The 26,983-nt window shown below is 35.8% G+C and overlaps 1 protein-coding gene across 7 annotated transcripts in view; it reads right to left on the reverse strand.

Moving 5' to 3' along the window:
• The window catches only part of CFAP54 (cilia and flagella associated protein 54), a 99,978-nt gene that overhangs the window by 65,650 nt on the left and 7,345 nt on the right, over window positions 1-26,983 (reverse strand). For 6 of the 7 annotated variants that reach the window (XM_080596218.1, XM_080596220.1, XM_080596219.1 and 3 more), the window contains 18 exons: window positions 26,758-26,853; window positions 25,768-25,880; window positions 25,483-25,651; window positions 24,748-24,842; window positions 21,835-21,969; window positions 20,605-20,755; window positions 18,754-18,821; window positions 17,803-17,931; window positions 17,007-17,154; window positions 16,110-16,187; window positions 15,905-16,026; window positions 10,890-11,063; window positions 7,677-7,769; window positions 6,603-6,788; window positions 5,931-6,073; window positions 3,204-3,351; window positions 2,211-2,366; window positions 1,148-1,270 (listed from right to left, as the gene is read on the reverse strand). In XM_080596218.1, coding sequence (XP_080452344.1) covers window positions 1,148-1,270; window positions 2,211-2,366; window positions 3,204-3,351; window positions 5,931-6,073; window positions 6,603-6,788; window positions 7,677-7,769; window positions 10,890-11,063; window positions 15,905-16,026; window positions 16,110-16,187; window positions 17,007-17,154; window positions 17,803-17,931; window positions 18,754-18,821; window positions 20,605-20,755; window positions 21,835-21,969; window positions 24,748-24,842; window positions 25,483-25,651; window positions 25,768-25,880; window positions 26,758-26,853 — 2,327 coding nt within the window. The remainder of the gene's footprint in view (window positions 1-1,147; window positions 1,271-2,210; window positions 2,367-3,203; window positions 3,352-5,930; window positions 6,074-6,602; window positions 6,789-7,676; window positions 7,770-10,889; window positions 11,064-15,904; window positions 16,027-16,109; window positions 16,188-17,006; window positions 17,155-17,802; window positions 17,932-18,753; window positions 18,822-20,604; window positions 20,756-21,834; window positions 21,970-24,747; window positions 24,843-25,482; window positions 25,652-25,767; window positions 25,881-26,757; window positions 26,854-26,983) is intronic. The other variant, XM_080596221.1, reaches the window with a different exon arrangement.

Below are 26,983 nucleotides of genomic sequence, written 5' to 3' on the forward strand. Positions count from 1 at the left end.
ACTTTGGAAACTGAGATACAAGATTATTCAGAAATGTCTTTTTAAAAATGTGTTTCTTCAAGCGATTCCTCAGGTTTCAGCCACCTGTTGTGAATGTCTCATGGATAACTCCCCGAAAATCCTCATGTGACATCAAACACACCATTTCCTTGGAATTATTATTTCTCTCCCTTAGTAAATCCAGGCTTACTTTTGCAATTGTGTCCTCCCTCATTTGGTAAGCTGAATGCTGACACGTCTTGAGATGAACAACCTTTTAGTACTAAGTTCACAGGTGAGTGAACTATAAGAAATATTTAATGAGTAACAGCTTCTTTACTGATGATGCAAGAGTAGTGATTCAAGTACAGCAAAAGGTTTAATTTCCTAGTGCCACAAACATCACTTCCAATATTGTGGAATTGAGCAGACAGCTCTGAGGTTGGCAACTACCAGGAGCTGAACTGTAAGAGCGAGAGGCTCTAGCCTGAGGGCCAGAGTCTCTACAAAGTTAGAGGCACTAACAGATATGATTGGCCCTGACAACCCTTAACTGGGCCCTCTCTCCATGGGCCCAGGAGCTCGCTTTCAGCTCAGACCTGAGCCTAGAGTCCCTGCCTGAGCTATGTTGTAGGAGTGCTGATCTCCGGCACACTCAAAGCCATGACTGTGCTTGGCCATGGATCCACTGGTCTGGACACCTGACACATTAACTGACTCCTCAGTTTGTCCTAGGAGTGCTCCCATCATGATGGACCCACATTCTGGGCTGTGTCTGACCCTGGCTACCCTCACCAGACCTGATCCTGACTTGCAGACTGACTTCCCAGCTTGACGCAGCTCATCACCACAAACCTGCCCAATGATCTGGACCCCTGCTTGAACCTGACTGCCACCTCTGGTCTGCCCTGTTCCTCAGCTGGGAACGCTGGGACCATCCCTTGCCGGCGAGGCACTGCCCTGGCGGCCGTGGGCATTGCCCTCACATCCTGGCCCCACAGCCCTCGCTATGCCCTGACACTGCCCTCACAGCCAGTAGCACACACATTGATTAATACCAAAACAAGATACCACTCTGAAGGCCAGCTTATTAAATGTTTTTTGTTTTTTTCTTCTGTCAAAAGCAATGTCTTAAAGAAAGCTGTAAGCACAATAATATTCCACATACCTTTGCTGTATAAAATGAAGTACAAGCTATCATATGCTGAATACTCTCATAACATCCAGCCTGTCTCCTTTGCAAAATAGCACTTGGAATTTCTTGAAGGACAGCCAAGCACTTAATGAGGATCTGTAAATACAAGGATTAAAGCAAAGTTTGGAACCTGCAACACACAACTTTGTACCCCTGTTCCATGTATTGCATTTGATGGTAAACTTTAAAATCCAACAGCTATGATGAAATGTTAGCTCTACAAAAAACAGTAGTAACATCTCCATTCAATGTAATGGCTTCAAGATTTCATCCACAACCCTTTGGAATAAATGACAAGTTCACAAAAAAAACACTTAGATATTAAATTATAGATACATAATATCTCTGCTGATTTAACTAAAATGAAATCAAAGAATGTTTAATTCAGGATGACATACTCCTAGTAAAACACTGCTTAAAACTATATTGAGCTGGTCAGAATTTTAAAAGAAAAATGTTTCTGGTATGCTTGAAAAAACAGTACAAAAGTTGCATGTTTCTCCTGTATATTTGCTGAATCAAAAAAAAAAAAAAAATCTGCTGCTTCAGAAATAACAGGAAAGCATTCAGGTACTCTGTTCTCAAAGAAAAGGTGCTTGCTTGCTTCTGGAAAGGTACAGTTGCCTGAAAACCATAGACTGCATTATCAAAACAGGGGAAAAAATGTAGGGGGAAAAAATACACATGGGCAAATGCTGCTTTTCTTTCCTCAGAATTGTTATTTGCAAGTGGCATACAATAGAAGTTACGTCACAGATTCCATTATAATTTTAAAATACCAATGAATCGTCCTGCAGCAACAACCAACATTCTGCATTTACCTTAGCATATCTGAGAACAGAATCTGTGCAACTTACACTGAACATATGTACTGGAAATTCATAAAACCAATAAAGGCTTTTCTTTCAGCAACTCCTTAGAACTTGAAGCCTATATGTTTGGCTTTCCCAAATAAATGTATACTCAATTACAAGTTTAATTAGTATCACTATAATCACAGGAACTGGGTGAAAGCTCTCACTTAAAATGCTCTCACCTGAACTACTGGCACTGCAGAAATCTTGTGATAAATAATTGGAGCAAGGAGACCATAACATTGTACAACAGACTGCAGTGTATAACTTGCATCATTCAACCAATTACCAAGATCAATTGCCACAGTCATCCTTTCACATTCTGCTAATCTACCAGCCTGTAAAAGAAAAAAAACATTTTGACTCAAATATAAATACCATTGTTTAAAATCATTTCAGGGAGTGAAAGAAGACAGACATTACTACCATTTAAAAAGCAGTGTGAGCAGCACATAAGATAAAGGTTTAAAAATGAATTTACAGTGACACCCATTAGAAGTATATAAACAAATGCAACTGTAATCATGATTCTAAAGGAAACCATTTGTCTTAATTTTGCCCTCTGAATTTATCCACTTAGTCTGTAATGCCTGATAGCAACATTTAACCTGTGTGGAGTGGAAGTTTCACATGCAAAGCTCTCAGAGTGGGTAAGGGGGTATAACAATTCTGTTTTTTCCCTTTCAGCGGTCTGCCACAGTTGTTGCATATGTGAGCAGATCTACTGAAGTCACTGTGTCATTGAATACTCACATTTGCAAGACGCAAGTACTTCAGCAAAGAAAGAGTGGAATAGTAATGGAATAATAGAGAAGGCAAAGAAAAAAGAAACTTAACATGCCATTGTACTATAAGAAAGCCTAAAATAAGCTAAAAGAAACTTAGCATATTAAAACCATGAAACCTTGTTAGGAGTTCAATATTAATGAAAACATACATATTAAATAGCAGAAATGTTAACAAATAAAGCTGCCAGCTGCCTTTTAGTGGGACAAAAACAATCATGATTAAATCTCTTACTTTAAACACAGTCTAACACCACTGAAGTTAAGGAAAAACCTTCCCCAGCTGGAAGCAGTGGGCTTTGAATCAGGATATTAATGAGAAGTAACTACTTAGAGATCATCTTTCCACCAAGATACAAACTAACCAACATTATTTTAAGCTACACATACTTGTTCCTTGTAAAGTATCTCATTGGAACAGACGGAATCACAGAAGAGTCCTCCTTTCATGACGTTAATGTCACAGATAGCAAATATATTCCTCAGAAAGAGGTACAAGGTGATAGGAGAAGTCTGAGATACAGTCTCAAGACGTAACCTACAAAAGAAAAAAAGCAAAAGAGCAGTAAAAGCATGTTAATGATGATTAAGACATCTCATGCCTGAAATTGCAGTCTTTAATAGTAACATGATAGACAGGAAGGATTACTACAGGTACTGCTGGAAATGAGATTTACACATAAAACTGAAAAAAAAAATTGCTTTAAATTCCTAGCTTAAAAAAAAAAAAAAACATTAAAGGGATAAGACTCCTTTTCAAACTGTTGTCCACCTTCTAATATCCTTAGAAAACTGTTATGTAATTGTTTCATCTATTCCAGTGACATTTAGTTTGAATTTTCTTTAAAAACTTGGGATGCTACATCTTGTTTGTTCTGTCTTCTTTTACATGTTATTTTTCTGTACTGACAATAATGCATGCAGTTGGGAAGTACACTAAGTATTAATGACAGACTCCTTTTCATCCATTGATGTCTTTTGTTACAAGTTTCAAAATAGTTTTTTTCTTCTGCCTTTTGTGCATGTGTGTGCTTTCTTCCCTGGGAATAGGCGTGCATTTGTCCTGCTTTTTCTTTCTTTTTTTTTTTTCTTACAGAACCAATCCTATTATTTTGAAGTATAAGAAGTAAATTTCTACTTCTTGATTGTGTTTTATAAAACAGACTGAAACTCAAGAAGGACTATCAAACAGACAAATTCACATGCTTGACATTACCAAGATATCAACAGGGCTTCCAGTTGGAAACAGGAGTTTTCCTTTCCTTCCAGCTCCCTCTACTGTCTAAATTCTCTGTACGGTCATGCTAGTCCAGTTAATTTCTTAGCTACCAAATAGTAAAACTGAAACTGTCTTATTTCAGGTGTCATAGTACAGCTTCGAGAATCTTCCGTACTAATTGGATGAAATATGTTAATAATGGTAATAATAATAATAATAACAATAACAATAATAATAACAATAATAATAATGCTTTGAGTTAACTTTCAGAAAAGCAAAATCCCTGAACTGCTTTGCACAGCTATTTAAAGTTTGCTGTCTTCATTTGATTTATTTGAAAGTAAGTTCATTCAAATGAACCTACTTTACCTATAGAAATGTACTTTCTTGTGTTTTTTTTTTTTTAAAAAAAAAGGTTAGAAAAGAAGATAAATGAAGAACAAGAGGAAAAAAAAATCACAAAGGCCAGACTTGTATTCCTGCATTGTTCTCAGGCCAGGGAAAGATTAAAGACATCCACATAGTCGTAAAATAGGATGCCTAGTGATTATCTGCCTGAATCAAAGCAGTCCATAGGCTGCCTGTAAAACTCAAGTGGCACGTAAAGTCAAGACCCTCAGTCAGCTTGCATGCCTGGTATCAGGCACACTGGTGACACTTGAAGGACAGATAGGATACACACCGGTGGTCTGGCTGAGCCCCAGATAAGTACACTTATACACATTAACTTCTCCTGTAACATGATTTAAAGCACACACAACTATACTGTCTGCTTGCATTCAGTGAGAAATTGCTGTTGCATTATGATGAGAAAACTGTGGGCTCCGATGCAAGTTTGACAAAATAATACAAGAAAAAAAACAAAACTCCAGCTGCATTGTATGTCTCAGAATAGCTGATTACTGGTTATTCTGTCCATGAAGTGGACATGGAATAATTACGACCAAATTTTTAAAAAATCCCCCTAATATCTACTGCTTCAAACTAAGATTTTTTTACCACAATGTTTCACTGAACCATTAAAAGCACATGCAATAAGGTTGTTTATTGTCATTATGGTTTCAAGACTAAGTCAGCCTGTCAAACTGAAACTCAGAGGCTGCAAAACTATTTCTTATCTCCTTCACAAGGTTGCCAAAACTTTCCTAAAGATAGAATTAGCCTTAAAAGAAATGGACACAAGTGAAGAGGATGAATTGTATTCAGATATTTAAGATGTTAATTTATTTTTAAATCATAAGCAGTAGAACAACATTTAAAAGGACTTTTTTATTATAATATTTCATATCTATTATTTCATACAAATCTCTCTTTCTTTTTTTTTTAATAAGAAATTCATTTAATTGTCTTGGTTGAATTACAGTGAATTCAATCCCAAAAATTCTAGCTTGGCTTTGCCATAATGAAAATTACATATATATATATATATATTCTAAAGTACTTTAGTATGTTTAAAAATTATTGTCAGGTTTATATAGTCACTCCAAAACAAAACTAACAATCATTTACCCATTTTGTGTGGTGTTCCAGACAAGATTTTCAGAATTTATGAACATTATTGCTCCCTTAATTGGAACTGAAAGTCAAGAATCCAGTGCATATCGCATATTTTGCATATAAAAATGAATCACATGGTATTAATGGACAATTTATAAATGTTTCCCAATTATCTAAAGTAATAAAACAAAAGTTGAGTAAATGCTAGCAGTTCCACAAATATGAAAAATCCTCTTCTAATTATTCCATGCTATATCCTTACAACACATTTCACACCTTTTTTGTAGGATGTTTTTCACATCACTAGTCTGAACAACAATTCACAGCCTGGTACTCTTCAAAATAAAATCTATAATTAACTAGTATTTTAATTTTGTTTTTGCCAGTAATTTTGTTTTTACCTGTTGTCAGATATAGTCAAATTACTTCTTGCAGAAATAACAGCTGTATTGGCAGGCAGTGGAGAAGAATTTGAAACAAAATAATCCCACGTTGGTGAAAATGCTTCTCTGGCTAACGTATAGTTGCCAGTCTGATAGGCTACCTAAAATAAATAACTAAATTAATTAAATAAATAAATAAAGGTTATTTATATAACTTTTTACAGGAAAAAAAATAGATTTCATTTTATATACTAGTTGCTAATTGAAACAAAACTAACAAGTTTCCATGGTCTTCAGGTAAGTAAATGCAACTGCAGGAAAAAGAAAGGTTTTATTCTGATGTATTTGAATTAAATATAGATAGTAGCAATTTCATTATACTAATACTAATTTGCCTTCAGAAGTAGTATCATGGAAGGCAAAAGAGTTTCTTGACTGTTAATCAAGGGTCTAAGGGTCCTTTATGGAATATTTTACATGTTCTGTGCTACAGTTTCTGAAGAGAGATTATTTCATCTAGGTCCATTTTATCTATGTATTGCTGCAGAATGGTAAAATTCTGATTTGTGTTAATCAAGCTTTTGGCAAGAAAGTCTTGAGTTCTTGCCAGAAGCTTTAGAGCTACCAGTGAAAACAAATTATTACAACCAAATTAAAACATTATCTTATTATCAAAGAATCTTATCCTACCTGAGTTAGATAAGCTCGGACAGTAGCAGCAGAAAGAGGTGGATAAGCAAGGATTGGCTTAGTTGTTTCCCCAATGGCATCACCAATAAGTTTTCCATCAGAAGAATATGCTGCAACTGCAAATATGTATTTCTCATTGGGATCTAAGCCTTGTATTTCTAGGACACTTTTTCCATCAGCTGGTATCTATCAATAAAAATATTTTCTGGTTACATCCACAGAATATATCAAAACCAAACACAAAGCACTACACTTTTATTGGTAAACAAATCATTTAATGGTCTGGGATACAATCAAAGTACAACAGGCACATCATATTTCCACATAATATTGGGTTCTTGAAGACAATGAGGAAACAATGAAATGACAAGAAAAAAAATAATTTTGCTCTGAAATGTAATTGAGCATACAAAGCACATAATCTAACACAAAAATTAAGTATGAAGACCTGGAGTTTTTCTAAGACATTTTTGTCCATTTGCACATTCACACTATGAGTATGCATGCTTGCAGGCATCAAGCTGGAGACATTCTAGCTCTGAGCTGTGCTGTGCTTCAAGGAAAAAAGTATGTGGCTCTCTTCCATATATGCCACATGCATGTATTAGATGTGGGCGCAGGATGTCTCAAGCTCTTTTAACACCGTTAATATAACTTTAGAATCGAAGATGAGCAGTTTGTGAACACATATATAAAGACAATCTGTTTTGAAGACCCTCCTTTTCCTTTTTCCTTCACGTAATTGTCCATCTGCTTTTTACATCATTACTCAACCCTAATAGGGTTTTCCAACTTCTGCTCCATAATAAGGATATCTCACATAAAGGTAAGTTTTATTGAAGCAATACACAATCAACAAAGTGACTGAAGCGTAACATGAGAAATTAGATCATCTTAATGTATCATCAGTACAGTGCTCTTATTCAAATACTGTCTGGACTTCATAAGGAGCTCTCTAAACAGCAGAAATCCCTTCAAATACTGTAATTGAACACTGAACATGAATGTTCAGTTTTATGCTTTGTTGTTTTAAGGATGAGAGAATGACCAGAATGGGTTTTAGCTCTATCTTACCTCTTCTCCTGCATTTGGAAGTTTATTGTTATTTAATCTTACTTTCGTGTTACTTCCGCCTGCTACACAGCCCAAAATACTGTACCATGAAACCTTCAAAGAAAATGAAAACATAATGAGTTGATATAAAGACAGTTATACAATGCCATGCTGATGAAAGCAGATGATTCTCCATTATCCTATCTCCTACCTTGGTCTATACTAATGCTCAAACTCAGCCCAAAGCATAAACTCTGCAGGTCATCCTATAGATCTAAATTCATCAAGACCCCTTATTTGATCTTTGCAATGTATTCTTCTAACGTTGACATAACATTCCGATTCAGCAAATCACTTGAGAAAAAATCCTTAAAAGCAGGTAACAGAAATGCAGATACAAACCTAGTAATATTTTCTTAACAAGATGTTCTTAGTTCCTATTGAAATCAATGTTTTTCTAATGTCATTGAGCTGCTAATAATCTCATTGGGCATATCAACCACATTTTTCACTGTCTTTAATCAAGGAAGAATGTGAGCGTGCATACCTCAATCCATGCTCAGTCATGCTCAGTGAGATCAAACATGAAAACTCATTTTGATTCATCTCTGCAGAACTGGGCAGATGGATTTCAGTAAGTTACGTATCTGATTAAGTTCTCTTGCATTGCACTTCTAGAAAGTTGTACTAAATCAATTTATTTTCAGTAGACTTCAGGTGGGGCAGATGAGGTCATTTATCAACATACAAAAATTCTGAAAGACTGAAATGTTCATTTTTCTTGTATTGCATGTGATTTGTCTTGTAACGAATCCTGACTCTTTTTTTCAGAAGTCAATATTGAAATAGAGGAGATTATTTTCAGCAAATGAGTAACATTGAGATCAGGAAATTTTACAGTTATTTTGACTTCCAATAAAATATATGTATACATCTAACTATATGCTAAGTATCCATTTCCAATTAATATCTTCGTTTAAAAAATACCTTTTGTGTTTGCTCAACAGCTATACATCAAAAAAACAAATCTCCTAGAATAGCTCAAATTATAATAATAATCACATTGCACCACCTAGTGGCCCAACATGTTATATTCATTGTCCTATATCAAAATCAAATATTAACCCTTACTAAAAATTATGAACCCCTGGACTTTTAGGACTTTTTTTAATTTTATGTACACTAGGAATACATATGAAAGCCTTTTCCCAAATGAATTTGTTTTAAATTCACTAATCAAACTGCACTAAAAATGTAAGTTATAAATAAAACAGCTGTTCACAGAAATGTCGTAAGCACTATTCTCATGATTTGTGTTTCTACTGTTTTTATACATGTTGTAAACATGTTATTATTTTGAAGTAGTTTGTAAAATCACTACGATGATTTCTCTTTCAGGAAAAACTGCAACTAGTGGATTTTCCATACACATTCTCAGCCTGTTTGAGCCCTTTCTGGGCATATGAGGGAGAGTAACATGATTTGGAACAGTCAGCAGGGATTTACCAAGGGCAAATCATGGCAGACCACCATGACTGGCTTCTGTGACAAAATGACTAGATTTGTGGAGGAAAGGAGACGAGTAAATACCATTTACCTAGTCCTTATCAAGGCTTTCAACACTGTCTCCTAGTATTCTTATAACCAAGTTAGGATGATACAGTATGGGTGCATGAAGAGGTAGATGGGTAACACAACAGTTGGAAGATCAGACTCAGAGAGCAGTTGTTAATGGTTCATACTCTATTTGAAGGGTACTAGCAAGCAGAGCACTGCAGAGGACCTGGCCTGTTGAATATCTCTAGCAATGACCTGAGAAGACTGATCACACACTCACCAGGCTGGCAGATGATGTCAAGCAGAGGAAAACAGTTGATATCCTTGAGGGCAGAGTTGCCATTCACAGAGACCTAGACAGCCCAGAGGAATGGGCCAATATGAACCTCATGAAATTTAATAAGGACAAATACAAGGTCCTGCACCTAGGAAGGAAGAATCTCTTGGAAGAATACAGGCGGGGGACTGATGAGCTGAAGAGCAACTTTCCTGAAAAGGATCTGGGGGTCATGCTAGACACCAAGATGAACATGAGCTAGTGGTGTGCCATGGCAGCAAAGCAGCCTAAAAGCATGTTGACCTGTATTAACAGAAGTACAGTTAGGAGACTGAAGGATCAGTCTCTACTCATGACTCTTTAGACTACATCTAGAGACCATGGCCAGTTTTCCTACTGCTCCCCATCATTCTAACAAGAAAGATGTTGAAAAACTAACTAGAGTGGCTGATTACAGCAGAGGGCTAGCAAGATGTTCAGGAGCTGGAGAACTAGCCCTGCAAGAAGAGGCTGGGAGAGCTGGACTTATTCAGCCCAGAGAAGAGATGGCTTCAGTGGAACTGCAAGGAGCCTTTGAGTGCTGGCAAGAAGGTTATGAAGGGTGATGGTTGGACCAGATGATCTTGAAGGTCTTGTCCACCCTTAGTGATTCTATGAAGAAGATGTATACAGGCTTTTCACAGTAGTGCACGGTTAGAGGATGAAAAACAACAACAACCTAAATTGAAACAAGAGATTTCAGCTGTATACAAGGAAAGAAGTTTTCCCCACGAACAGGTTAACCTGTTGGAGGAGACTGTCCAGAGAATTTGTGCAGTCTCCATCCTTGGAGATTTTCAGAACTGACTGGATAAAGCCCTCAGCAACCTGATATAATTTCACAGCTGACCCTGCTTTAAGAAGAAGGTTGGCCTAGACACCTCTCCTAAGATCCCTTCTTAACTAAGTTATTGTGTGATTCTAAATGTTCAACAAAAGGTAGATTTTCTACCTGAACTATGGCACTTTAGCACTTCATTAACAGAGCTTTGAGTGTGGTACTTTCTTGCATCATAAGATCCAACAGCCTTGCATGTCTTCAGAGTGATTAGGCATCTGTCAACACCCTAAGAAAGAGAATGAGCTTTTGACAAGTAGAATAAATGAAGGTTATAGAGCAGAAGCACCAAAGAAGATGATACACGAGATGAAGAAAGTTCCATGCAAATGTGAAGATCAAAACAGTGAGTCACATCTGAACTCAAAGGATTTAAAAAATGCGTACTTAATTAAGTCAGGCTAACATAATCTTCTCAAGACCAACAGAGAAAACTGTGATGGTATAGCATGGCTGAAACAACCTTTTCTCTCTTGTGTATTGTTTAATATATTTCTTCCACAGTAATTATGACAAGTATTACCTGAACATCTGAAGAGAATGGAGCTGGTTTAAATGTCATGGAGCAATGTGATCTACAAAGTAATATAGGTGGAGGAGGAGTTCTGCTTTTTTTCTTGACGTTCATAAATTTTTTGAGACTGTGATACAATGCACTTTGTTCAGCTTCAACTTGCTCAATTAAAGTTAGTGCCTCCTATGATTTAAGTTAAAACAAAAGGGAAAAATATTAAAACATAGCAATCAGACAGATATGTCTTAATAAATCATTTTCAAAGTGATCTTATACGAAAAAAATTACTGCTATGTAGAGACATTGTTATAGAGTTTCATATCCTCATACAACCTAAACTAGTATGAAGGGTACTATTTGTAAGCCTTATATATGCAGATTAATTTTATATTGTACAATAAAGGGAATGCAGAGTTGCATATCAAAGAGGCAGGGCTGAGGTATCTTCGATTTTGAGAGAACCTACAGGAAAAAAAAGAGAGTGGTTATGACTAATGCTGATTAGCAGTGGTGAGCAGTGAGGTGAGCAGTGAGATCTTCCTCCAAGAAGATACAAAAGAGATATTGATTCTTCTTGAGGAGAGAGCTGAAGACCTAACATGTGGAATTTCTGAAGAATCTATGGAAGTATTAAGACTGTTTTTCTATACTCCAGAAAGAGAGAAAAGAAATAAAGTCCAGAAATAAAAAAAGGGAGGAGAATGCAGACATGAAAAAAGTAGGATTATGCTAGTTCCCTTGTTTAGACAGAGATAGCTGAAAGATGGTTGATGGCCCTAATTGCCATATTTATCTGTTAATATTAGTCTCTTCTGAAAATTTGTGGGCCTCCTGCACATAGTGATAATGTGGCCATTTTCTTGGAAATCCAGGTACAATCTTTTCTAACTGGACTGAATGGCAAATTGATAGGTTTCTTCACCTTGCTTGTATCATCAGAGTAAAAGAAACTTAACTTGGAAATTTAATATTAAGAATTTAGTACATTTATGTGTTTCCTTGTAGTAGCTGTCCACTGCAAACCAAAGTCAAAAAGGTCAGCTACCAGAGATGAGGAGATCGGGGATACCTTGAACAAATTCGATTCTACTGCAAGAGACGCAACATCTTCCTGCAATTAGAGTTTTATTTATACCTTTTTAGCACCATACACTGGAAAAAAGGTTTAGGCTAAACTGACTGAACGATAAACTGAAAAAGAAAATCCCATGTTATTGGTTATTCAGGGATAGTCCTATAATCTTGCACCTCGACACTTCCTTGTTTCTGTCCTCAAACATTTATAAACCTGTAAAAACAGCCACACTGCCAGAGATAAACTTAGCTTTGTCCAAAAATGACCAAAATGACTAGCCAAAGATTTGTAGTGAAAAGAGGAGCTAATTTTAATACAGTCTTAATCAAATCACATAGCCATCAGATCCTTAATCAGATCACATGAGCATATGCACAGCCCCTGACACCCCCTTCTCACCCCCCCTCCCCCCCAAATTCCCTTTTCTTTCAGATTAGGGCTGCATCCACCCTAGTGGGAAATGTCAAAGGAAGAATGTAAGATGAAGAATAAGATATAAAGTGACTCTTTCCCTCACACAACCATTCAACTTCTGCAATCTCTAATGAGGAACTTCATTGCTTCCTTTAAAAACGATACTTTATGGCAAGATGTACCATGATAAATTTTTTAATTAAAAGAATCATAGACTCATTCTTCCCTGAGGACATACTTCTTATTAGTGCAAGGATGGATCTGCTCCCAGGGTGGATAAAGATAGTGTTGTGACTGCAAGTGGTACTGCATGACCTATACATCATTAATTGTAGAACTTGGAAGATAATAAATGTGGCAGAGTTGTAAGAGGAGAAAGAATAATCTTATGGTTAAGGAAGCCAAATGTCACTATGATAAACAACATTTTATCCATGCCTCTGCCACAGACTTGCCCTGTGGTAGTAGCTTAATCATGTTAATTGAGTTTTACAGCTGGCTAACAAGAACTACCAGTGTACCCAATTCTGTAAAGACTTGGATGTCTAACTAGACATATAGGACAGAAAGGAAGAATGAAATAACAGAGAAATTAAACAAAATGAAGGGTACATAACAGCTTAAATAGTTAAGCAGTGTAATGTGCAGCATGACTATAAATATATGACTCAGAAGCTTCTGTACCTGTCCAGTGGTTTACTACATGAGAAAAGTTATTTGTACGTTTACCCAAAAAAAAACTACAAAAAGAGTACTTTCCTATTTTACATTGTAATAAGAACAGTTTTATACTATATTGTGCTGAGTAGAGTTGAAAAAAATCAATAGATTCCCCTTAAAAGGGGAAAAAATTAAGACCTGGGGAAGTATAGGACAGTCAGTTTTACCTCTGTGCCCAGCAAGATCATGGAGCAGATCCTCCTGGAAACTATGCTAAAGCTCATGGAAAATAAGGAGGTGATTGGTGGCAGCCAACATGGATTCGCTAAGACCAGATCATGCCTGACAAATCTGGTGGCCTTCTGTGATGGGGATACAGCATTGATGGATAGGGGAAGAGCAACTGGCGTCTTCTACCTGGACTTGTGCAAAGCATTTGATACTGTTCCCCATGATATCCTTGTCTCTAATGGAGAGACACGGCTTTAAAGGATGGACCACTTGATGGGTAAGGAATTGGCTGGATGGTCACACTCAGAGTTGTGGTCAATGGCTCAGTGTCCAAGTAGAGATCAGTAACGAGTGGTGTTCCTCAGGGGTCAGTACTGGGACCAGCACTGTTTAACAACTTTGTCAGCAAATCAGACAGTGGGATCAAGTGCACCCTCAGCAAATTTGCCAATGACACCAAGCTGTGTGGTGCAGTCGACACTCTGGAGGGAACAGAAACCATCCAGAGGGACAGAGGGACCTGGACAGGCTTGAGAGGTGGGCCTGTGAAAACATCATGAGGTTCAACAAGGCCAAGTGCAAGGTCCTGCGTCTGGGCAGGGGGAATCCCAAGCACAAATATAGGCTGAGTGGAGAATGGACTGAGAGCAGCTCTGAGGAGAAGGACTTGGGGAGCTAGCTTGATGAGAAGCTCAACATGAGCCAGCAATGTGCGCTTGCAGCCCAGAAAGCCAACCATATCCTGGGCTGCAACAAAAGAAGCATGACCTGCAAGTTGTGGGAAGTGATAGTCCCCCTCTACTCTGCTCCTGTGAGAACCTGCCTGGAGAGCTGTGTTCAGCTCTGGGGCTCCCAGCAAAAGAAGGACATGGAGCTGTTAGAACAAGTCCAGAGGAGGGCCACAAGGATGATCAAGGGGCTGGAGCACCTCTGCTATGAAGACAGGCTGAGAGAGCTGGGGGTGTTCAGCATAGATAAGAGAAGGCTCCAGGGAGACCTTATAGCAGCCTTCCAGTACCTAAAGGGGGCCTAAAAGAAAGCAGGAGAGGGACTCTTTGTCAGGGAGCGTAGTGACAGGACAAGGAGTAATGGTTTTCATCTAAGAGAAGGTAGATTTAAATTAGACATGAGGAAAAAATTCTTTACTCAGAGGGTGGTGGGGCCCTGGCACAGGCTGCCCAGAGAAGCTGTGGATGCCCCATCCCTGGAGGTGCTCAAGGCCAGGCTGGATGGGGCTTTAAACAACCTGGTCTGGTGGGAGGTGTCCCTACCCATGGCAGGGGGGTTGCAATTAGAGGATGTTTAAGGTCCCTTCCAACCCAAAATATTTTATGATTCTATGATTCTATGAACTCTATGTAGAGCTCTTGGATGTTTTATGATAAAAAAGGCAAAATCCCCTATGCAGAAGAATGAAAATAAAAATACGAATTTTCTGTTCATGAAGTGAATACTGTCCACCTCGAGGAGGAAAATTAATTGAGCATATAATTAAACGTTTCATCATAATACAAATATATAAAATCGCCATGCTAAGTTTGTCCAAGCAAAGTTAATTCTGACATTTTCTGCCAACTGGCTGCAAATATATTCTTTTACCTACTTCTTTTCCCTGTGAAAAGTGCACAGAATAAAAATATAATGAAGGTCAACATAAGGCCTTCACAAACATTTGTTTGGGATAACCACACGTTTCTTGGGAATTGCTTGTAAGTCTTCATTGGTGACTACAGTTACAACTTTCATATGATATCATTATATCTCATACTCATATGTGCTGTATATTTTACAAACATAGTAGATTTTTTAATATGTCCTTTCTGGTTCAGTTTTTGCATTCTTCTGAAATAATAATAATAATAATAAAAGTCTTAATTATCATGCTTCCAAACTTGGAGCACTTAAGAGAAAAACACTTGCTAGTAATTTCTTGTTTAAAATACGTATTTCATATATTATATAGTGTGAATTTCAGATATCTCTATTTGTATAGACTATAAAGAAATTTTGTGCTCCGCTGATGATAAGTCAATTTGAATGGACAGATGTTGGTTACAAAAGTTTCTAATCTCACTTAATGGAAAGACTCCCACTGATTTCCTATGACTCTGAAATGAGCCCACGAAGAATATACTTTTAACCTGAATAAATTCCAAAACCTCCAACTTCCGAAATGTTTATTTAATAAGAACCAAATAAAGCCTCTGTCATCATCACCAGTCAAAGTAATCTAAGACAACTTAGAGAACTGGGGAAAAATAGGATGATGACGGTTGTAATGGGAAAGAAGAAAACCTGCAAGATACTTTGGCAAGGTACAGGTGATTATGTGTTAGAAAACGGCAAAGTCTAGGTGAGTAAGTGTAGAAACAAAGTTAATTCCTTTCAGGTTTCCTGTAATATGCACATGTACACAAAATTAGGGGACATCCTCTTTCCTAGTTTTAAGTCCCTTTAATTTTTTCCACTATAAAGGAAATTCTCAAGGAAAAACTGGCAACAGAAGTTAAAAACACTCATTCTCCTTTAAGCTCCTTCCATTTTAATTCTATTTGTAAGAAGGGGTAATCCAAGTATTAATTTTATAGAACATGAAAAACTATGATAACGTTAAATTTTTTCTATCATATGATTTTATTATTACCTCCAGTAGCCGCTTTTGGGAAGAAGTAGTTAACTCTTCAGGGAATATCTGTGCAGCCTTTTGCATCAAAAAGATTGCTCTGGATAGCTTATTCTTTTTTATTTTTCCTATTATATCTGCCTCTGTAAAATAGATATTTCAAGACATTTATAAAACAGCAAGAATCACTTATTATACTTCTAAAATCTTAATTAATAAACCTCACCTGTTAAATAATGGGAATCTTCAATAATCTTCACATGGTAATTGCTAGAATTAAGACTTCTGCCATCCTTTTGAACACCTATACGGGAAGGAAATCCTGAGTCATTCATTCTGATAGTGTCATTGGAAAGATTTCAGTGAGAGGCAGATACAGAGTTCTGTAGTAAAGCTCTGCTCCACCTTGTGCTCTTTTCCTTAGTTAAAGGAAAATTTCTTGGACAGGTAAAGCCAGTAAAAATGTTCCACCCTCATGCTCTAACTCTACACTAACATCACAGGAAAAGAAGGAACATGTTTGATCACAGGGAGCAGTTCACATGGGAACCCTATAGTGTCAAGCTAACACTAGCTTTTAATTAAAAAAAAAAAAAAAGGAATGGAAGAACAGTAGCACTTTTTCAGGATATATTTGGCAAGAGTGGGAATTCTGCTGACTTGGAAGAGGTAAGAACAACTTTATAGGGGTAGAAAGTGAGATTACAAAAAACACTGATTATAATATTCAAGCCTCGTTCTTCAGAGAAAATTTCCTGCATTACAGACAAAAAAAAAAATCTACAGCACATTCCCTAATTCTCTCTTATTGACTGAAACTTCTTAACTGAAAATATGTTATAAATGAAACATCATAAAAAAAATTGTCTAGGAATCAAAACCGGTGGCTGTTAGCAAAGTTTAACTCCTATTGATCTAGTATAGATTAGAGATAAGTATCATGTGGTAAATCAAAATTCTACAAATTCAGTTATTATTTCTGTCTGTATGCACCAAGCACCAAGTGCCCTCCAATTGCTCCTCATCAGAAAATAAATGCTCCTTTATTTCTTAGTATCACAAAATACATTAACAGAGGACTGTAAGCAACCTATGAAGATCATTTAGCATTACTGCAACTTACCTTGTGTCATTTTAAGAAGTTTCACAGCTATTCGATGTTGGGCCTGAATGAGCTCCAGATGTAAATCCATTAAAAAATTATTACGTGTTCCTGTCTTATCATTACCCAAACCCAAAACAGAATTCAAATTCTGGCCATTTGAGTCCACCTAATAAATAGAAAGTGGTAGTTAAGCAAGCACAAACTTATTTCAGTAAATTGACAAACACTCTGAAATTTTATCATAACTGCAGTATTTAAACTTAATGGCTGCAGTATGCAGTCATTAAAGAAAGCACAGAAGAACAACATCTAGACATAGAGAAGCATGGAAAATGAACAAAGAACAGACAAAAACTGGCAATCAATAGGAAACAGGATTAATAATAAATATGGAACTGTAGAAAATTTTGGTTTATTTTGTTATCAGTCCACAAAACAAAGATCATGTTGGTGTAAAATGGTAACATTAGAAAAACTGGGTTCCCTCCAACAGCCAAAATTACTTATAATAATGAATAGTTGCAAACAAATGAACAGGATTTCTGTTTCTGCAATATAGAAGAAAACTACAAATTACATTTATTTCCAAACAAAAAGAAAACCTAAAAGAGTTTATAGTTTCTTACTGAATGAGAAAATGTTGTCTGCTACACAGATTTATTTTTTCTATTCTCTTCTTACATGTGACCAAAAAATGAAGTTCATTTGATAATCCAAAGATTTATAAGAAAGAAGAAAATACGAGTTTCATGTTGTCAAAATCCAATATATTATTTATAGAGTTTGTTGCCATGTAGCTTTTTGTAGAATTTACCTTTGTACAGCAGTTGTCAAATATCGACGTTCCATCTGGTAGAAGGGTCATTAAGCGAGATTTGTTGATTTCATTAATTGCTTTTTCAAGACTTTCATAAGCAAATTGTAATTGTTCCGTAGGACTTTTCTAAGATGAAAATGAAATTTTAATAATTTAGGATGAATTTTCCCTAAGTTCTTAATAAACAATTTACTAAGTCAAAGAGTCTAGTTCACAGCAGAATTAAAATGAACTTGGAGAATTAAGTTTACAAACAGTATTATTCACAAGTAATTTTGTAACGTTCCATTAGGTGTTACGAAAACACTGGCATCTCAGTAACCAACACCTGAAAGCAGACTGTCACTGAATTGAAGCTTCTCCATGTGTTAAGGCATTAAGACATTACTGACAAAATTCCTGAATCCTCAAACAGATGCATGTCTTTTCTTCTTGTTGTGTTTTATTAAGTAATTTTGAACTATTTGATTTGACATTACTGCACAGTGCTGAGTACTGAACACATTAAACAAAGCAAGGACTCCCAGGATGTTCCATCGATTCCACATCACCCTTACAAAAACAAACGATCAAAAGCACAATCCAAAATATCTCCCTAAATGAAGCAAGGATAAAGTTTGTGTGATCTTAAAAAGATGTTTTACTAAACCTTTTAAAGCTTGTACTATGCATTGGCATGAAAGACTAGAAATCAGTATGATCATGCTGTAAAAACAATTTCAAATAAAATTTCTTCCATATCACAGATGACTATAAAAGACTACACATTTTCAGATTTTATTTAATTTGAAAAAATATCTTCTTTTTTCCTCTGCACTAGAATGACTACATTAATCATTTCAACTTTATAAAACTAAATACAAGATAGTATGAAAATGCTTCAAGCAGGAATAAGTGTTCTTATGCTATCCAAAAAAGCCGTATTAATGAAAATAAATTAGAGGTTACCATCAATATTTCAGGAGTATCACAGGTTTCATCTTCTGAGAGAGAGACACTTCTTTTTCCTTTTTTATCTGAAAAAAAAATCAGAAAATGAAAATGAAATGTGTTCAATTTTATTACTGTTTGATTAGAGCTACCACTAACTTTAGAGTCTGGCAATAATTTATTTGTTTGGTACTAGACTACAGGAGGTAATTATATTGTTTCTTGAAAAGATTTTCAGGGTTTAAACACTATAGTTACCCATGTACAATTATAATAATTTAGTATAAGATTATCCAATGAAGTTGTATTTTTAAATGTACCCTATATTTCATAGTAACATTAGATTGAAGCCAATAAAAATTGGACTCATTTCATAGTTCCATACACTGTTATAGCATTCACATATATTTTGATTGATTTAAAAATGTAAAATCAATTTTTCTGTATATCACAAGTGTTTTAATGATAATTTAACCTATAGGGTGATTTGTAAATATGTAAGGTCACATTTTTTGTTTCATAACATTTCAGTTTAATATTCCTTGAAGGGGTATTATCACCCTTTAACATTCATTTTGATTGTTTAAATTATTTTCTTTTATAAAGAATTTACCCAAACTTATGTCTTTCTTTCCAAAACAAGAGGAAACACCTTCTTTGCTCTCAATTATAGCTCTCAACTTTTTGCCAAAATTAATGTTTGCCCTTTCAGAGGGACAACCTTTTAGTCACTCCTGAGCTCTGCACCTTGTCTGCCTATTTATTTCTGCTTGTTCACTAGATTTTTCTCATATATAAGAAAATCTGTATTCACTCAGCATTCATTCAGTTAAAAAACTCACACTAAACATGTGTTTGACTGGCTTTTCAACGGCCTGTTTTGAGCAATGGCTCCTAACTATGTAGCTTTTTACCTCCAAAAAAAAGCATTTACACTTAGAGAAAAAGAATAATTGTTATGCTGCAAAGAGGATTCATCCAACCTCCATCAGAATGGTATGATTTTCATAACTAGCAGAAAACAACTCCTACTCTACCTTATAATGGAATAGTAGTGTACCAAGATTTTCTTACTTTCAAAAAAGCAAAACATATTGTTATTGTCTTCTGCTCCTAGATATGATTTAAAAGGGTCTTTAACATCTACTATCTAGCTATTGTAAACCAATTATGAAAAATAACATTAATATTACAAGATCCTACATCTGCAAAAGAGAATTTTCAAAATTATGTCTAAATATTCATATTTTACAGCGTTAGTGAGGTTTTTTTAAGGAAATCTGTTTAATGTTACTGCTTTATATCCCAATGACATCAGCCAAGTTCATTTTCAAAGACAATTAAATCCCTACACAAAAATCAATAATTGTGTAGACAAGAGATGCAAATTAATGACCCAATAAAAGCAAAAGCTTCAGTATGCACTCAGTATTTCCCTCTTTTGCTTGCACTGTCCCTAGTCAACCAGCATCTGAGCACTCCAAATGAGCCACAGCACATACTGCCTTCCACCTAGCCAATATTCAGAGAACTTATGGATGATCTGAGGCTACTAAGAAGGGGCTAAGAGACATATAAAAAAAAACTGTGCGGAAGATGAGTCATAAAAGATGTGATTCAAAATTGGACTAGTTCAGTAGAACTGGAAATGGAAGGGAATAAGGCATAAATCCTTTGAAAATCAGGTTTCGCTACATCTGATTATGAATGAAATTGTGTTGACAAAAATTTATCATACTACTCTATACAATCTCTCTACAATCATTTTTGAATATGTTTATTTGTCAAAGCTTTTAATTCTGAAAAATTCCAATCTTTAAAAGTTAAGCTATTCTTGAAAGAATGCTACTTTTTTGTTGAAAGCTTTACCTGCTTTTTTCTTAGATTCACTTGTAGAATCAGCTATATTTTCCAATATTGCAGTTAGATTTAAGGTTACCTCTATTACCATTACAACATCAATGTCTGCTATGTTACTCTTCTGAATTACTTCATTTATTATCCAGAGTACATAAACCCACTAAAAAAAAGCAGGGGAAGAAATAAAAAGAAACAAAACAGAGTTAAAACATTTTTTGAAGATATACGTATATTACAGAAGCAGAAATGGTTTTGCACTCAAAATTGTTAAAAAACATTTATAAACCTTACCACAACTCCTTCCTTGTACTTGGCTTTTTTTTTTGCTTTTGCATTTTTTATTTTTTATTTTTGAATGCCACCAGGACAAGATACTCTATTTCTTTAGACAGAACACAATTTTTGTTTTGTTTTGTTTCTTTACTTTCAGAAATCAAGTATTTTTTTATTATTCTATAAAGGTTTAAGAACATCCTACTGGCACAACCTTTATATCTTGTCATAGTGTGGTAAGCGTTACAGTAGATATGATCATGTGCCTCTCCTTTGCCCATCTCCTCCCACTTAAACAGTGTAAGAGAGACCTGAATGCTCCTATTGTACCCACAGAGGAAATTAACTGTAAGCTATATTCTGGTGAATCTCATTTTTTTTATAGGAATCAGGGTCACAAAATGCACTCCTCCAGAAACTGTTTGGTCTACATCAACTATTTACTGGTAGCCCTGTGAAACTACCAACTTATCCTTCACATGACAGCATTTCACCAATAGCTTTGCAGTCTCAGGAAAAGTTCAAGATAAGGCTGTGGCTCTATCGAGTGGGCCAAATCCTGCTGACATCCATCTCCCTTCTATTAAGCTGTAAGGTTTCTGCTACTGTTTTCAATTGATCTACGGAATTTTCCTGAACTATATGCATGCTTTCCACCACAACACACAAAATGCTGCTTCTCACAGCGTGCCCAGATGTTTTCACTATTTTAGCTTCTTTCTATGATGCCCCACTCCCAGACAGTGGGTTATTTTACTGGAAAAAGGTAAGAGATATTTTGATATGGCATATGGGAGCACATTCTGATCAGAGTGCATGTACAATCCACATTTTCAGTGAATTCAATTTATCTGCATTTTACCATATGAAAATGTACTTAAACTGGAGACCACCAGTATTTTATCTTGGCTTTACTATAACAGACAAAACTCATATTAAGAGAAACACATTATAATAAAGGAGTACTTTGCAAGCTTTGTATTTGTGGATATATTGAAAGTATCCACTTCCACTTGTTTGGATTTGCTGAAGTCCCGTTTTACATTTCTGCCACAAAAACGTTATTACATCAAAAAGTATTTCTTTGTCAGGTTGCATATTCTGTAAAAAAAAAAAAAAAAAAAAAAGAAAAAAAAAATTGTAGAAACAGGCATATATATATACAGTACATAAACACTGAAAAGTTTTCAAAGTAAGTAAATAAATCAGTATCATATTTATCTTCATTATAAGGGTGACAACATTTTGAAAGCTTACGAAATACATGTTTTTTTAAAGTAGTTGCTGGTAGACCACCGAAGCTTTTCTTTTCCTGACAATATGGGTTTATAAGTTTTTTATTATTATTAATGTTTCCTTTTTTATTGTCAAGCTTTTAAAAGTCATACAGACAAAAAAAGCAGTGAAATGAAAATTACATGGGAGAGATGAGGAAATTAACTATCTGTGAAATGCTATAACAGTCAACACATTCTGGGAAAACTGGAATGTATTTTAACAGGTATATTAACCTTGGGAATTGTTTTATTTGAGTATTTAAATATTTGCAGTAGATCTAAATTAGAAGGCTTTATTTTGCATTGACAGCGAGGACTTCCACGGGTTGTTGGTGTATCTCAGATGAGGAAGCAGTAAAGAACAACTTAACTAAAAAAAAAAAAAGGTTGCAGTGGAATATCTAACAACTGAAAGAAGTTTTAAAACATATCTACACCTTATGACGAGAATAATTAACAAATTGAAAACTCCATTCAGTTAACCTCCTAATTAACACACCTTAAAAGGCAAGAGAGCCTGTCTACACTGCGTTAACACCTTTTAAGCAGTGATTAAGGATCTGTACACATGTTCGCTGTCATTTATACCAGAGTTGGACTAGTATCCCAAGTACAATGACACACAAGACCACTATATCCATACTATCGTGCATCTGTATGTACATGAGTATAGGATTTCATGTATATTGGGAAGTGCTGAAGAAAAAGACTGTAAAAGAAGTAAATCAAGACACTTTTGCCACTTGCTTGGTGGCAGCAAGCTCTTAGATTGACTCAGCTACATCACATAACTTCGCCACCAGTGAATTCTCCATTATTAAGTGGATAATTTGCCTTCCTTCTGTGGGCAGATGAGGTACAGAGGAGATTTGCGGAAAAGTGTAGATGAACCAGAAGACATTAAATCTGCTAAGAGATTAAAGATGCTACACCTGGGTCGGGGCAATCCCGGACATGAGTACAGACTGGAAGAAGAACTCATTGAGAGCAGCCCTGCAGAGAAGGATTTGGGGGTTCTGGTGGATGAGCCAGCGGTGTGTGCTTGCAGCCCAGGAGGCCAACTGCATCCTGGGCTGCATCAACAGAGGGGTGGCCAGCAGGGGAGGGAGGTGATTGTCCCCCTCTGCTCTGCCCTTGTGAGGCCCCGCTTGGAGTGCTGCATCCAGGGCTGGGGCCCCCGGCACAAGAAGGATGTGGAGCTGTTAGAGCGGGTCCAGAGGAGGGCCACAAAGATGATCAAAGGGCTGGAGCACCTCTCCTACAAAGAAAGGCTGAGAGAGCTGGGGCTGTTCAGCCTACAGAAGAGAAGTCTCCACGGAGATCTCATTGCAAGATTTCAGTACTTAAAGGGGACTTATAAAAAGGATGGGGAGCAACTTTTTGCTCAATCAGATAATGATAGGATGAAAGGGAATGGTTTTAAACTAAAAGGGGAAATTTAGATTAGAGGTTAGGAGGAAATTCTTCAGAGGGTGGTGAGGCACTGGCACAGGTTGCCCAGAGAAGCTGTGGATGCCCCATCTCTGGAAGTGTTCAAGGCCGGGTTAGATGAGGCCCTGAGCAACCTATCTAGTGGGTGGCATCCCTGCCTATGGCAGGGGGATTGGAACTAGATGGTCTTTGAGGTTCCTTCCAACCCAAGCCATTCTATGATTCCATGAAATACAGGAAACCTGACTCCATAATACAGTGGTCATGTAAAAAATGCTGACAAATTACACTATCTGAAGGTATAACCACCTCACAGGCAGGATATTTTTACTGAAAATATGACACTAAAAATAAAAAACGTGTATGCCCTAATTATACTCAAACTGAGGCAATTTTCAAACCATATCTAGAATTAATTTTGCAGTGAAGACCAGCAACATGTTAGCAGAACAGTTTTGTTTTTGTTTCTGTTTTTTTTTTTTTTCCTAAGGATGTTTTTTCTTTAGTCTTTTGGAAAACAAATTATAACTAACTGTATTTTTTTTTCTCATGGTAGCAAATTAAGGAAAATCTGACTGAGCAAGTAAACTACAGGTGGTTATTCTGGGAATAAACCATTAGATATAGAAAAGCATTATTTTGTAGTAGAGACTTCAGTACAGGAAAGTCCCACTCGTCTTGGTTTTGTTGTTGATGCTGCTTCTTTGTTTGCTTTCTATGAGAATTTACCGTTAACTGCAGGCATACAGCTGCTATAAAGGCATTTTCATTCCTTAGGCTCTCGTTTGTATAAATATTGCAGAAATGTTTTATATAGCTGAGCATTTTTGCCTACCTAAATCAAATATACTGAAAGAAGTACAATCTCTGATTGGTAGAAACATGCAAATAAGTCTATGGTTTTCCAAATTGATTTAATATCTGTTAAATGCTTGTAGCCTGATTACATATCTCCAATAAAATTATAAATAAAATAATATAAATTATAAAGATAAATAAAAAAATATAATCAAAAATTGATCACATATTAGAGGTACATTTTTTTCTTTTTTGCTATTTTATTTTTCAGTTGTTGTAGTTTGTTAATGCAACTGATTCCTTTGGTCTTAAATTATGCACATTCATTACAGATTAAGTAATTAATTCAGAAATGTCTCTACTTCTGTTATACCTGTTTAGATGTGGAGACACAGGAAAATACTGTTGTCGCCAAAATGGTCAGTTCATGAGAAGGCTCTCCATACTTTAAGGAACCCTCTACATTCACTGTTTATCAAAAAGGGAAAAAAGAAATAGCAAGACATTATTTCTAGTTACAAACCTAAGTTTGAACACATTTCAGTGAATTCACTTACAAATTTATGCCAGCAGATAATATGGTCTAAGAAATAGTAAATACAAAGGGGACAGATATTCCCATGTTTTCTCACTTTTTGTGAAAAGTGAACATTGCTATTTTTTAAATAGAAATTTTTCCAGATATTTGAATTTTGTTTGTAATGTCATAGAATTAAATTAGTTACTTCAACAGGTTTTTCTTGCCTTGATGGCAAGAAAATTTAAATAAATGAAGTATAAGAATGGACAAAAGAAAGTCCAACATACCTGTTTCACTTTTTTCTCCTCAAAACCTGTTTGAATACATTCATTCATTTTACATCTTTGTATGTGACAAGATACATGTCTAATCAGGCTATTTCACATTTGAGAAAAACAGTATGAAGTCAGATTTGGCAAATGAAAATTGGACAAAAATCAGTAGGTTGCAATTTGTCAATTGCTATTCTTTTTTTCACAGAATACTGTACGCACCATACAATACAGTTTTCAAACAATAAACTGCAAAAATTTTATTGCTGCAAAAATATTTGAAATGCAAACACAGCTATAACTGAACAACACTCACTTCTTAATGTTTGCTTCCTATCAGAACCACGAGGCATCCTAGCTTCTCTGGTATTAGCTTCACTATCAGAAAAGCCACATCTAAATTTTCTTGGAAATAGTAAAGGTTGCATCAGTGTCAGAAGTTTGAGTTCTATTTCTGCCTTCTTCCATCTTGGGTCATCTTGAGCCTAATTGATAGAAACAACCAATGGAAATCTGTCTTAAAAATCTATAAATTGAATACTCCTCCTTACCCACATAGGAAAAGGCTACATAAAGAATTTCTAAATAGCATCAGGATTACCTGAAGAAAATTAGTAACAAATTCAACAGCAGAATCAAACACATCCCACTCCTCATAGCTGAAAGCTAATTTTATAAATTTCACAGCAGCATCTCCAGGCACCCCCTTTTCTCCTGCAATGATGACAAAAAATATTTAGTCTTTAATATTTTACATATATGTGTATTCAGAAGTTTAATTTAAGCAATAATTTGGGTATTATAATGCAAAGATAAAACTCCATGGTTTTGTAGTCAGTATAATCTTGAAGGATTTCTTAACAACTCTACAATACAATAGCTTCATTATTTTGTTGTAATGCCTACACTTATGCACTGCTGTAATGATGTATCTGCAGTGTCCTGTTACATTCTAAAGAGGCTGTACTACTTAGTAATGTTCCTGTGTAGAGGATATCAAGGACATAGTCCTTCCTGCTGCAGAAAGAGCTTAAATCTGGGTATCCTCCCACAGCAATACTTCTTCCCAGCAATTTCCTAAAAAATAATTAATAGAAACATAAACATCTTCTTGCAAGATGGCTGAGCATTTCTCATTACTGTATTAGAAAACATGTAATGTACACCTAGGGAGTCTATTTTCTCACGCTTCAGGTTTATTCAAACCACAGTAAGGAAGAAAAGGGATTTCTTGATCCTTGGATCTCTAAGCAAGTGGCTTAGCTAATATATTCAGCAGTGTTCTACAGTCCTAAGAATGTTCCACAGTTGTCGTATCAGCTGGGCGCATGGTCACTCAGCTAAAAGACATATTGACTTAGTAATAACTTATTTTCTGAAGCAGCACAATGACTGGTCCAAGGATCTCCAAGAAGCTTATGGCAATCATTCTGTTACCACATCTCACTTCTATTTTTGAACATGTATCTCACTTGAAGAGCACAGCATTTTGCAATCTCTTTATGAATACAACTGCTACTAACATGTAAATGAATTCTGCTCACCAAACATTTGCACTGCTGGGTCCTCTGAAAACTGAGAGCTAGTTTACCTGTTAGTATCAACTGCAGAAGGGTTGATGATGCATTAATTGTACCAAAATTATCAGTGCAATGGCTTCCTTGAATACCAGTAGTGCTCATTCCACCTTTAAAACAGACAATTCATTACATCAGTCTATTTGACCTGTTATAGTACAATTAGCCAGTAATCATATCATGTAAATATGATTCTGAAGTGTATTTAGTCTCTATAGATTCTTTTATTAACAGAATATC

The sequence above is a fragment of the Anser brachyrhynchus genome (genome assembly GCF_964034855.1).
Source record: "Anser brachyrhynchus genome assembly, chromosome: 1".
In the NCBI taxonomy this organism is placed as follows: Eukaryota; Metazoa; Chordata; class Aves; order Anseriformes; family Anatidae; genus Anser; species Anser brachyrhynchus.